We start from the raw sequence: 13,330 nt of genomic DNA on the forward strand, positions 1-13,330 counted from the left end.
GATAAAAAGTAATGGTCTCTATTTCATTCTTTCAACTATAGAAGTGGGTAAATAATATTTTATTTATTTATATATGCTTTTATGTTTTGAAAAGTTCATATGATTTAGAATAACCTTGTATTTGTGAAGTGAATCAACATTTTAAAAAAGTTATGTATTTATTTTAGAGATAGCATGAGAGAGGAGAAGGGCAGAGGGAGAGGGGGAGAGAGAGAGAGAGAATCTCAAGCAGACTCCACGCTGAGTGTGGAGCCCAGCACGGGGCTCGATCCCACAACCCCAAGATCATGACCTGAGCTGAAATCAAGAGTTGGATGCTCAACCAGCTGAGCCACCAGGCACCCCAAGTGAATCAACATTTTTATTTAGAAAAGGAATTTAATTCCAATCATACATCATGTGCTTTATCTTTTTTTTGACAGAGTGTAAGCACTCTGAATGGTCTTCTAGTCTCTCAAGTGCTTTCCACTGTTTTAAAATAATTACAAAATATGATATATAGAACGTTGAAGACTTGACATTTTTCTTCATGCATTTATCTATATCTACTTTTAAAAATATCTAGCACAAAATAAATATTACTCTCATTTTCAGGATTGTCTAATATGATGTCAGATGGTGAATTTCTGCGAACTAGTTGTGGATCTCCAAATTATGCAGCACCTGAAGTCATCTCAGGCAGGTAATAATAGATCAGTGGAGAGTAAGCTCTTTATAATCTTTTGTTCATTCTAATAACATTTAATTAAAATACATTCTGTTCAGAGAATGAGATTGTTAACATAATAGGAACAAATTGTCCCTTTAATTTTTCCATTGTTGAAGAGAGAATAGTCATATTAAACAATCTTTTTAAACATTTGGTTCAGATTTTGTTATATTTAAGGAGTTCTTCCATTAAAAAAATGACTAAAACAAATCTTGATTTTCTTCATTTTGGAAAAGTACAGATAAGAGAAAGCATTTGTTAAATTCAAGCTACTGTCATTATTTACTTATCAGACAGTCCTTAAATAATAATTTACATATTCTTTTATAAGGTACTATATAGAGTATCATTTTATGTTTTGTCTTTAGAAGAATGAGGTTTTTCAGGGACAGTATTGTCATTTCATGAAATTAAACTGTATAAGTAGAGATTGAAACGTATTTGTATATTCAAAAAATGTTTATACAGACTGCAGTGGTAAGCTGAAGATTTTTTACGGTGACCAATGTCTGATTTAAAAAGTTAACAGAATTCTCTGAGAGAAAGTAAAGGAAAGGTCGTATTGCCAGGAGCAGGTGTAGGAGGTTTGGACGAGTACAGCAAATGATATAAATGACAGACGGCAGTCTTTTGAAATGGATCGTTTTCTTTTAGTCGGAATTGTACAGATCGTTACCTCAGACCCAGGTTTGAGTTTGTCAGGGGGTATCGGAGGCATTTTAGTACCGCAGAAAGGGGAGAGAAAAAAGGAATACTATTCCGGCATAGGTTACGTGGAGCAAAGCTAATCTTCATCCCACGAGCTAACCTAACAAGTGATTAGAATGAAAGTCATACTCAGGATAATGGGATAAAGGACAAATACTGTCGAAGGATTGCTGCAGGACCAGTCAGGTACTTTAATGTTTCAAATACTCTTTAAAATAGGCATGTCAGAGATAAAAATTCTATTTTATATGCATTTTCTTTCTTGTAGTTTTGTGGTAAAATGATTTAGCCTAAACACTATAGTATTATTTTTTCAAGTTTATGGTCATTTACTTTGATGTTTCCATAAAAAAAATCAACCATGGTAAGTTTTATATTTTTTAATTAGTCAAAAGGTAAGTTCAGTGAGTTTGCCACAGATAAAGAAAAGTACCACTTTCTCTTGGAAAACGAATAGTAACTGCTGAGACCAGTGCTCTATGGCGAGCAAGCATTGAGTGTTGGGGTGTGGCCATGGACTTCATTAAAGGCTTGCAAATCAATATACACCGAGTCTAGGCCATGTGTGTACAGAATCAGGGTATACGTGGATGAGAAAAAGTGGCACTTGCGTTTCAGGTTTGCGTTGTCATCTTTTTTCTTAGATTGTATGCAGGTCCTGAAGTTGATATCTGGAGCTGTGGTGTTATTCTGTATGCCCTTCTTTGTGGCACCCTCCCATTTGACGATGAGCATGTACCTACGTTATTTAAGAAGATCCGAGGGGGTGTTTTTTATATCCCAGAATATCTCAATCGTTCTGTTGCCACTCTCTTGATGCATATGCTGCAGGTTGACCCCCTGAAACGAGCAACCATCAAAGATATAAGGTGATTCTTCTTTTTGTTATTGTTAAGTACATTTTATAGTATTAATAATAGTACCACTAATTGAGTGCCTGCTTTATGTCAGACTCTGTAATGCTTATTGTATAGGAATTTTTATTTCCTTTTTACACAAACCTGATCATGTCACTCATCTTTTAAATATTTCAGATTGTTTCCCATACTTTTTACTTGAGGTGGCAAATCCTCTAAGGCCCTTCCTAATGAGGCTCCGTTTGCTACTCGTGAAGTCTCCTGCACTCACCACTGCACCACTGGTACCAGTGCTTCAGCTACACTGAGCTTTCCCTTGTTCCTCAAACATAACATATTTTATGCCTCCATGTTCTAATTGATATTACTGCCTCTGATACCATTTCTGTCTTTTTTTGACCTGACAGATTTCCATTCGTCCTTTAAAATTCTGCTTACGTATGACCTCTTTTGTGAAATCAATTCTGATTCCTCTAGGCCATGTTCATTGCTTCCACTTCCATGATTTCCATGTTTTGTTTATGTTTTTTTTTTCGTTATCATTTCGTATGTAGCTGTTATTACTCAGTGCACGTTTCTCCAGTCCTAAATTGTAACTCCATAAAGGTGGTAGAGAGAGTGTCTTACTCCTCTCAGTACACACAATGCTAGACGGCCCATGAATGTAGTATATGCTGCAAAACTATTTGAATAAATTTTAAACAGAATACAGACTGAGTTTTATGTATTTTACATATGGTTGATGAGATAAAGCATTTAAAGTTTTAAGATTTTGAATCCAAAAATAGCTGCTAGCACTGTGAAGGATTTCCTGTTATGTGAGAAACTTTGGAACTTGCAGTGGCTGCTGTTACTGTGAATATGACCTTTATATAGCACACACAAGCCATGATAATTCAGTACCTTCTACTCTTTACTTAGCAGGTTATGTTTCTTAGAGGTTTTTTTGTTCTTAGCGAACATTTCGTCATGTTTCCTAGAGGTTTTTTTGTTCTTAGCAAACATTTCGTCAGTTACTTATTTACAAACACGTTGTTTTGACATCTTTCCAGAATCTCTGCTCTTCATAAGCCGAAATGGCTGTTTAGAGACCTATGACTCCTAGAATGTTTAAATGATGACTTTTTTTATGCAGTTGCTGCTGATTTCTTAGACTGCAAGAAGGACCTGATTCTTTTTGCATTTGTACACTGTTTTCTTCTCCCCGCCTTTCTTAAGCACTTGAGGCCTCAAACATAAAATAAATGTGTAATTGTAAATTAGCACCAAGTTTAGTTATGCAAATAAACTTAGCAGGAAAAAAACCTTTTGTGTTTATAGTTCTTTTTCTCTCTCTCTCTCTCTCTCTTTTTTTTTTTTTTTTAGAAGTAAGTTCTACACCCAGCGTGGGGCTTGATGGGGCTTGAACTCACAACCCTGAGGTCAAGAGTCACATGTTCTACTGACCTAGCCAGCTAGGTGCCTCAGCCACTTAATTGGCGTTTCCTTAGAAAGAAAATTAGATATGCCTCCTGTGAGTTATTCATTCTATAACTGGAAGCCTGCATCTCCCTCTCCCCTTCACCCATTTTGCCCATCCCCCATCCCCCATCCCCCCCCCCCGCAGCCATTGGTTCTCTCTTTATAGGTCTGATGCTGCCTTTTGTTTATTTGTTTATTCATACCTTTTTTAAGATTCCACCTATGAGTGAAATCATATGATATTTATTCTCTCAGATTTATTTTACTTAGCATAATACCCTATAAGTCCATTCATTTTGTTGCAAATGGCGCAATCTCTATCTTTTAAGGCTGCACAAGTACTCCATTGTATATGTATACCACATGTTCCTTACCATTTGTCTGTTGATAGACACGTTTTTCCATATCTTAGCTATTGTAAATAATACTGCAATAAACATAGGAGTGCTTATATTTTTTTGAATTAGTGTTTTTGTTTTCTCTGGGTAAATACCCAGTAGTGGAATTATTGGATCATATGGTATTTGTATTTTAAATTTTTTGAGGAACTTCCGTACTGTTTTTCACAGTAACAATACCAATTTACATTCCCAATACCAGTGTGGGATTCCTTTTTCTCTGCATCCTTGTCAACACTTATTATTTCTTGTCTTTTTTATTTTAGTCACTCTGGTGTAACGTGATATCTTGTTGTGGTTTTGATTTGCATTTCCCTGATTACAGAGGTTGAGCATCTTTTCACCTGTCTGTTGGCTATCTGTATGTCTTCTTTGGAAAAATGTCTATTCAGGTCCTCTGCCTGTTTTTTAATTGTTGTTTTGTTTTGTTTTTTGGTGGTTGAGTTGCATAACTTCTTTATATATTTTGAACATTAATCCCTTATTGGATATATAATTTGCAAGGATCTTATCCCATTCAGTAGGGTGTCTTTTTGTTTTGTTGATGGTTTCCTTCGCTGTGCAAAAGCTTTTTATTTGATGGTTAATTTTTGCTTTTGTTCCCCTTGCCTTAGGCGACATATTTAGAGAAATGTTGATATGGCTGGTGTCAGAGACATTACTGCCTGTGTTTTTCCTGGTAATTTTATGGTTTCAGATCTCACATTTAGGTCTTTAATCATTTTGAGTTTATTTTTGTGTATGATGTTAGAAAGTGATCCAGTTTCATTCTTTTACACGTAGCTGTCCACTTTTCCTAGCACCATTTATTGAAGAGACTGTCTTTTCTTCATGGCATATTCTTGCCTCCTTTGTCATAGATTAATTGACCATATAAGCTTAGGTTTATTTCTGGGCTCTCTATTCTGTTCTGTTTATATGTCTATTTTTGTGCCAATACCACTGTTTTAATTATAACTTTATAGTATATCTTGAAATCTGGGATTATAATACTTCCAGCTTTATTTTTCTTTCTCAAGATTGCTTTGGCTATTTGAAGTCTTTTATAGTTCCATACAAATTTTAGGATTGTTCTAGTTCTGTGAAAAATGCTGTTGGTATTTTGATAGGGATTGCATGGAATCTGTAGATAGCTTTGGGTAGTATGGACATTTTAACAATACTAATTCTTCCAGTCCCTGAGCATAGTCTTTCACTGCCTTGGTTAAATTTATTCCTAGGTATTTTATTATTTCTGGTGCAGTTGTAAATAGAATTGTTTTCTTAATTTCTCTTTCTAGTACTTTGTTATTAGTCTATAGAAATGCTACTGCTTTCTAAGTGTCCTGCAGTTTCACTGAATTTATTCTAGTAGTTTTTTGGTGGAGTCTTTAGGATTTTTTATGTATAATGTCATGTCATCTGTGAGTAGTGACAGTTTAACAACTTCTTTACCAATATGGATGCCTTTTATTTCTTTTTCTTGTCTGATGCTGTGTCTAGGACTTCTAGGACCATGTTGAATAGAAGTGGTGAGGGTGGACATCCTTGTCTTATTCCTGATCATTGAGAATGATGTTAGCTGCAGGTTTTTCATATATGGCTTTTATTATGTTGAGATATGTTCCCTCTGAATCCACTTTGTTGAGAGTTTTATCGTGAATGGATGTTGAATTTTGTCAAATGCTTTTTCTGCATCTGTGAGATGATCATATGATTTTTATTCTTTGTTTTGTTGTGGTATATTGATTCATTTGCAAATATTGAATCATCCTTGAATCTCCCAGAATAAATCCCACTTGATTGTGGTGAATGATCCTTTTAATGTGTTGTTGAATGTGGTTTGCTAATATTTTGTAAGGATTTTTGCATCTTTGTTCATCCAGGGATATTGCTGCTAGTTTTCTGTTTTTGTGGTGTATTTGTCTGGTTTTGGTGTCAGAGTAATATTAGCCTTATAGAATGCATTTGGAAGCTCTCCTTCCTCTTCTATTTTTTGGAATAGTTTGAGGAGAATAGGTATTAACTCTTCTTGAAATGTTTGGTAGAATTCAATTGTGAATCCATCTCATTCTAGACTTTTAGTTTTTGGTTACAGGTTCAGTTTTGTACGCTAATTTGTTCTGTTTCGATTTTCTATTTCTTCCTGATTTAGTTTTGAAAGATTGTATCTTTCTAGGAATTTATCCATTTCTTCTAGGTTGTCTACTTCGGTGGCATATAACTTTTTATAATATTTTCTTATAGTCCTTTGTATGTCTGTGGTGTTGATACCACTCCTCTTTTGTTTCTGATTTTGAGTCTTTTCTCTTTTTTTCCTGATTGTTCTGGCTAAGGGTTTATCAATTTTGTTTATCTTTTCAAAGAACTGTCTCTTAATTTTATTGATTTTTTATTTTTTACTTAAAATTTCTTTTTAAATTTATTTAAGTAATCTTTACACCCCATGTGAAGCTTGATCTCAACAACTCCAAGATCGAGTCACCTGCTCTTACTGGGCAAGCTACGTGCCCCTTACTGGTTTTTTTCTATTGCTTTTAAACTTTTATGTCATTTATTTCTGCTCTGATCTTTATTATTTTCTTCAACTCACCTTGGACTTTGTTCTTCTTTTTCTAGCTCCTTTAGGTTTAAGTTTAGGTTGTTTATTTGAGCGTTTTCTTATTTCTTGAGGGAGGGCTGTATTGCTGTATATTTTCCTCTTAGAACCGCTTTTGCTGCATCTCAATGGTGTTGGATTGATTTTCATGTGTCTCTGTAATTCATTTAAGTCATTTAGTCTTAAGTGCCAAATTGAATATCAGGTAATAGTGATAGAAAGACTTAATTTCTGATGGCTGTGTAGTAACCTGTGGGAAATGAACTGATTTTTTCTCAGGTGAACCCTCACAAACATTCTGGTTACTCCTTATCTTGATAGAGTTAATTCAGAAACTGACTCCTCAAATTAGAAGCTGAGTATGACTTTTTAAGTGGCAGTTATCGTATGGTAAAGAATTATGGTCCTTTGTGTAAATGAATGAATTAGAAATAAAAATTTAGATTATTTCCCTATTATTTTTTAAACATTTATTTCCATTATTGATATAATTCACATACCGTAAGTTTGTCCCTTTAAATTGTATAATTCAGTGGTTCTTAGTATATTCACAAAGTTGTACAGTCATCAGCATTTTCTAATTACCTTAAAGAAACTCTATACCCGTTAGCAGTCATGACCCACTTCCCCCTCCTTTTATCCCTTGGAAGCCAGTAATCTGCTTTCTGCCTTTATGGATTTTCCTCTTCTGGAAATTTCATAAAAATGGAATTCTAAAGCATGTAGCCTTTGGAGTCTGGCTACTTTCACACAGCATAATGTTTTCAGGGTTCATTCATGGTGTAGCATGTATCAGTACTTCATTCCTTTATTCTTTAAAAATACTCCATTGTACAGACATACTACATTTTGTGTATCCGTCCATCAGTTAATGGATACTTGAGTTGTTTCCACTTTTGGGCCCTTAAGAACAATGTTCCTATGCACATATATGTGCAAGTTTTCTATGGTCACATGTTTCCATTTCTTTTGGATGTATGGCTTGAGTTTGTAATTTTTATTGCTATTCCTTTTGTTAGTGATTTTACTAAACTAATTCCACAAATTTTGTACTTTTTGTCATGGTTGGCCACTGAAATCTCTGCTTAGTTAGCTTACTGGTCAGCTTATTATTAGAGCTTTCCTTAAATTCCTTGATCTAATAAGTCTCCCCCTTTGCTGAGTGACTCCATGTGCATGTTGGAGTATGTCTTCATTGCTCCAAAGAGAAGCTTGTAACTCTGATTTAGTCTTCACTCCGCATTAGCAGAGAGCCTCAAATTCAGCCAGTCATTAGAAATGAGGGTCTTTCTCACACAGCCCTGAATATGTGCATGGCCTTCTTGAGTCCCAGGAATATATCAAGTATTTCAAAGACAGTGGAACTCCTATTCCCGAACTTTTCATTTTAAGGTTTTCGGTTAGCTTCTTGTTTGCTCCAGCAATTACTGTCTCTTTAGGCATCTGGGATGTCACAGTTGCCATTGGTTGTTTTTGACAAATGTCATGGGAAGAAGGCTGTTTGCAGTGAGGGAACTCTGAATCAGGTCAGAAAAAGACGAGACTTGCAAAATGGCGATTTATTTCTAGGGAACTTCCAGACACGTCAAATAATGACAGTTCTCTGAGGATAGGACTTTTGGAGAATTCTAAACCTATTCTGTTCTAATTCTAAACCTATCTCACCCTTACTGGTTTCTAGGCCGCTGGTTTTCTGGGCTACCAAGATTGTGAGACTGTTGGTTTTCAAGGCTACCGTAGAAGTGGGGAAAGGGAGATGAATATAGGGCAATTTAGAATGTCTCAAATCTCACTGTTGTTACTGAGATCAGTTATTTTCTTGAGTAAATACTTCTCAGATTGTTTCAGGATTTTGGTTAATTTCCAGGGTTCTGGAAAAGTTGATTTTGATGAATTTTGCTAGTAATCTGAATGCTTTTATGGGAGAATGAGTTTTTGGAATTCATTCAGAAGTGCTCATCTTCCCTATTTGTCGTTAATATTTTAAAAATGTTAGATGTATAATCTGTTTCTGTTGAAAAAATATATTACATTTTTTATTACTAAGTCTTCAGTGCTTAGTATGATACAGGGAATAAACACATTAATGAATTAATTTTGGTTTTCATACTTTCTGTATTCGTCATTTATTTATTCTGCATTTATTGAACATTTACATTGTGTTGGGAAATGGAATACAGCTAAATAAGGTATGGTCCCTGTTTCAAGGAGCTCTGAGTTTGGTGGGTAAGATTAAGAAAAAATCAACCCCCAGGGGCGCCTGGGTGGCACAGCGGTTAAGCGTCGGCCTTCGGCTCAGGGCGTGATCCCGGCGTTATGGGATCGAGCCCCACATCAGGCTCCTCTGCCATGAGCCTGCTTTTTCCTCTCCCACTCCCCCTGCTTGTGTTCCCTCTCTCGCTGGCTGTCTCTATCTCTGTCAAATAAATAAATAAAATCTTAAAAAAAAAAAAAAAGGAAAAAAAAAAAGAAAAAATCAACCCCTAAAAGAAAGTGTGAGTATTACAATAGAAAGATCTGCTAGAAGCTATAGAAGATTCATCTTTGTATCTTCCTCAGGGCCTGGCACACCATCATTTCTCACTTGGACTATTGCACCAGCATCATCAACATTATCATTATGTTTGCCTTTTCGGTTTCTATATCACAAGCAGGATGATCTTTAGGGAATGCAAATTAGATCATGTCACCCCTGTCTCTGTAAAGTCTTTCAATGATTTTCATCAAGCATAGGTTCTAGCCCCAGACTCTTTCTTCTAGCCTATAGCTGTCAGAAATATTTGATAGCTTTTGCTCCTCCAACCTGCAACTCCTGCTTTCGTGGTAATGGCCTCAGTCCTGTTCCTGGAACATGGCACAACTCTTTCTTGTCTCAGTCTTCACATACATTGTTTTTTGTGCTGGGAATACCTGTTTCCCAGCTCTTTGCTCCCAGCTGACTTCTAATCATTCTGGTATCTGCTTAAATATTACTCAGTAACTTCCCTAATTACATGGCTCCCATTGTGATTTATATGTTCTTATTTTACCCCTGTGTTTTCCTCTTAAAATCTTTATCACAGGATTTTCATATTTGTGTATTTGAAACTATATTTATTTTTGTGAATATTTGTTTTATCTGTATTCAGCTAGAATATAATTTCTGTAAGGAGGAGTGTCTTTTTGCCATAGTATACCCTTAGTTAATATTCATAAATGAAACAGTCAGTAGGAAGAATTCAAGGAAAATATATATTGATCTGAATTTAGCTTAGATGGTGCCCAGTTCTACCATGTAGCAATGCTTGTGCAGTCTCGAAGGAATAGTACATGTTAGATGAAAAGGGGTGGGATGTTCTTGGACAGCAATAGTAGCATCATGTACAAAAGCCCAGAAGTGTGAGAAAATAAGATTTAGGAGACTGATTGTCAGACTTTTTGGTTTTAGTACTCCTTTACAGTCTTAAAATTGAGGATTCCAAAGAGTTGTATTTTTTAATGCCAGTTATATTAGTATTTATTGTATAAGAAATTAAAACTGGGAAACTTAAAAAAATACTTAATTCACTTAAAAATAACAGTAAAGCTACTACATGTTAATCTAAATAACATATGTTTTATGAAAAATAGCCAAAAAGAAAAAGGTGACAAGAGCAGCATAATTTTACATTTTCAGATTCTCTTAAGTGTTGGGCTTACTCCGAGACAGCAGCTAGGTTCTTAGGTCTGCTTCTTCATTCAGGCTTTGCAATATGTTGTATTAGTTGCAGTCTATGAGGAAAATCTGATACCACTCAAATAAGTGGTTGGAAGAGGAGGAACATTTTAACAGTCTTTCAGATAGTTGTGGATATTCTTCTTTGATATTAAGCTAAGGCTTAACTTGTTAGTTACAGTATCAAATGAGAAAACATTTCAGTGTACTTTTGTATTTTATTACATTAAAATCCACTGGTCTCTTTTATGTTTTATGGATATTTTACCTGTGTATGATTCTGTAACATCACGCATTGGTCATTTGGAAAATACCAGGTTATTGAGTTAAAAAGATTTTCCAAATGGTGACATGTTCATTATGAAGTATTAGAAATCATGTTCATTGTTATCATTATAAAGTTATTCGAAAAGTCTTTAAGTCGTAGGAAGTCATCAAACTCATGGAGGCAGATACAAATTATAGAAGATTCTAAAATTTTGCTTGAAAGGTTGAACTTTATCATTGGCAAAAAATACTGCCAGTTGTTTCCTTTGAAGTGACAGGCTCATTTTACTAATTTTTCAGAAAATGTCAGCCAAATACCCAAGTCTGAATAATCATAGTTATTCAAGGGTGGAGGTTAATTAACTTACCCAGGGTCACATAGAGAACAGGTCTTTCTGATTCTGTTATATTTTATTGCCCCATGTCTAAATTATTTGGGACTTACCAAAGCATGTTCTTACAATAGTGTATTGTGGTATTTTTCCTAGAGAGCATGAATGGTTTAAACAAGATTTGCCCAGTTACTTATTTCCTGAAGACCCCTCCTATGATGCTAACGTCATTGATGATGAGGCTGTGAAAGAAGTGTGTGAAAAATTTGAGTGTACAGAATCAGAAGTAATGAACAGTTTATATAGTGGTGACCCTCAAGACCAGCTTGCAGTGGCTTATCATCTTATCATTGACAATCGGAGAATAATGAACCAAGCCAGTGAGTTCTACCTCGCCTCTAGTCCCCCAACTGGTTCTTTTATGGATGATAGTACCATGCATATTCCCCCAGGCCTGAAACCTCATCCAGAACGGATGCCACCTCTTATAGCAGACAGCCCTAAAGCAAGATGTCCATTGGATGCACTGAACACAACTAAGCCCAAATCTTTAGCTGTGAAAAAAGCCAAGTGGCATCTTGGAATCAGAAGTCAAAGCAAACCGTATGACATTATGGCTGAAGTCTACCGAGCTATGAAGCAGCTGGATTTTGAATGGAAGGTAGGAAATTGTAATACATTAAGATCATTTGTAAAAGTTTGCTTTTTTGTTTTTTGTTTTTGTTTTTGTTTTTTTTTTTTTTGTATAGTAAGCTGCTCTGATCTACTGAGTTGAGTACTTAGGTCAATAAAAGTGTTGTTTTTTTATTTAGATACAAATTTAGTGGTCTTGATGCTTCTGGATGATAAATCCCATTTTTTCCATTAATATACCAAGTGCATTCAAAACTAAACAAAGTTCTGAAAGCAGGAAGAGTTGTTGATGCTGGGGACCTACAATGTTTTTAAATTAGAGACTTGCATTCTTGGCCAAGAAACAGAAAGTAATCAACCTGAAATCACCGGAGAAAATAGTCTACCTATTTCTGTCTGCATCACAGCAATAAAAAGTCATGCGTCTCTGAAGACGCTATGTTTTTACTTTTCTCTCTTTTCTTTTTCCCACTAGCTATAACAGCTAGTGGTCAATACAAATGATAACATCAGGACATGTTTATTCAGTCAACAAATACTTTAGGTTGAGAAAATCTCTTTTATTTGGCTAGTGCTTTTAATCCTTGGTTATGGTGTATTTTTCTTACTCTTAGCCCCCAGTTTTCTTTTTTTTAAATTACTGCTCAAATTCATTGCAATTCTACTTGAGTATATGTGGGAGGAAAAGCATTTTTTTAAAAATTTCAGATATCCTTTCACTCTTGTTCCTTTCTTGAGGACTATGAATGTATTTTTAAAGGAAGAATAAAAATGTTCAAATATACCCTGTATATATTCATTTGACATGTTTGAAACATCTGTCATTTTCATCTTATTTGTGCATGAAATGAATAAACAACATAATAGTTCCTTAAAACCATTTAAAAAACAGATCCCCCTTTTCTTAAGCAATTTAGTTAGAAGACATTAATGTCTTTAAAATTCCATGCTGAAAAAAATTTGGAACTCATTTGATAGATGTTTTGAAAACCCAGAATCATCTTTATCTGAGCTGCAGTTTTCTTCTCTTCACAAGGCAAATAAATAATACTTCTTCACAGGATTATTGAGATACATAAATTTTGTGACAGTACCTGTTTATACTGCCTAATGCAAACCATTAACATGTTAGTTCTCGTTTATTCCTCCTACTCCATATTAATAGGTAAAGGTATTCAAGTTGAGGCTGGGTAACCAGAATTATTGTTGACATTTTAGAGCAGAGGCATAGCTAGAATGAAGGCTAGACTCTGTATAATCTCTGAGTTCCCTTTAAATTTCTGTTGCTCTGCACAGTCAGTCCTGTTAGTGGAGATTAAATAAATATTAAACTGTCATGTGATATAAAAAGATCATTCAGGAATTCCTTCTCTACCCCACCTCTGTCGGTTGTTTCGATATATAAGAATAAGGGAGATATTCTGTAGTTTGTTATTTTTAACATTTTTCCTTAAAAAAGATTTTCCTTTTAGGTAGTGAATGCATACCATCTTCGTGTAAGAAGGAAAAATCCAGTGACTGGCAATTATGTGAAAATGAGCTTACAACTTTACCTGGTTGACAACAGAAGCTATCTTTTGGACTTTAAAAGCATTGATGGTAAGGAAGCTATGCAGGCATGAGCTCTGAGAAGATAAAACTTGGCACTAGTTGACAAGATGTTAAAATCATCTCAAAGACATGGTGGGTAGGT

General features: G+C 35.1%; 1 protein-coding gene across 3 annotated transcripts in view; it reads left to right on the top strand.

Annotated features, from left to right (window-relative positions):
* PRKAA2 (protein kinase AMP-activated catalytic subunit alpha 2) overlaps nucleotides 1–13,330 on the top strand; it is a 72,214-nt gene that overhangs the window by 50,097 nt on the left and 8,787 nt on the right. For all 3 annotated transcript variants that reach the window (XM_045802238.2, XM_045802239.2, XM_087865921.1), the window contains 4 exons: nucleotides 595–682; nucleotides 2,062–2,286; nucleotides 11,161–11,665; nucleotides 13,110–13,236. In XM_045802238.2, the coding sequence (XP_045658194.1) occupies nucleotides 595–682; nucleotides 2,062–2,286; nucleotides 11,161–11,665; nucleotides 13,110–13,236 (945 nt within the window). The remainder of the gene's footprint in view (nucleotides 1–594; nucleotides 683–2,061; nucleotides 2,287–11,160; nucleotides 11,666–13,109; nucleotides 13,237–13,330) is intronic.

This window comes from Ursus americanus, chromosome 12 (assembly GCF_024610735.1).
Source record: "Ursus americanus isolate L20-20 chromosome 12, mUrsAme1.1.p, whole genome shotgun sequence".
Classification (NCBI taxonomy): Eukaryota; Metazoa; Chordata; class Mammalia; order Carnivora; family Ursidae; genus Ursus; species Ursus americanus.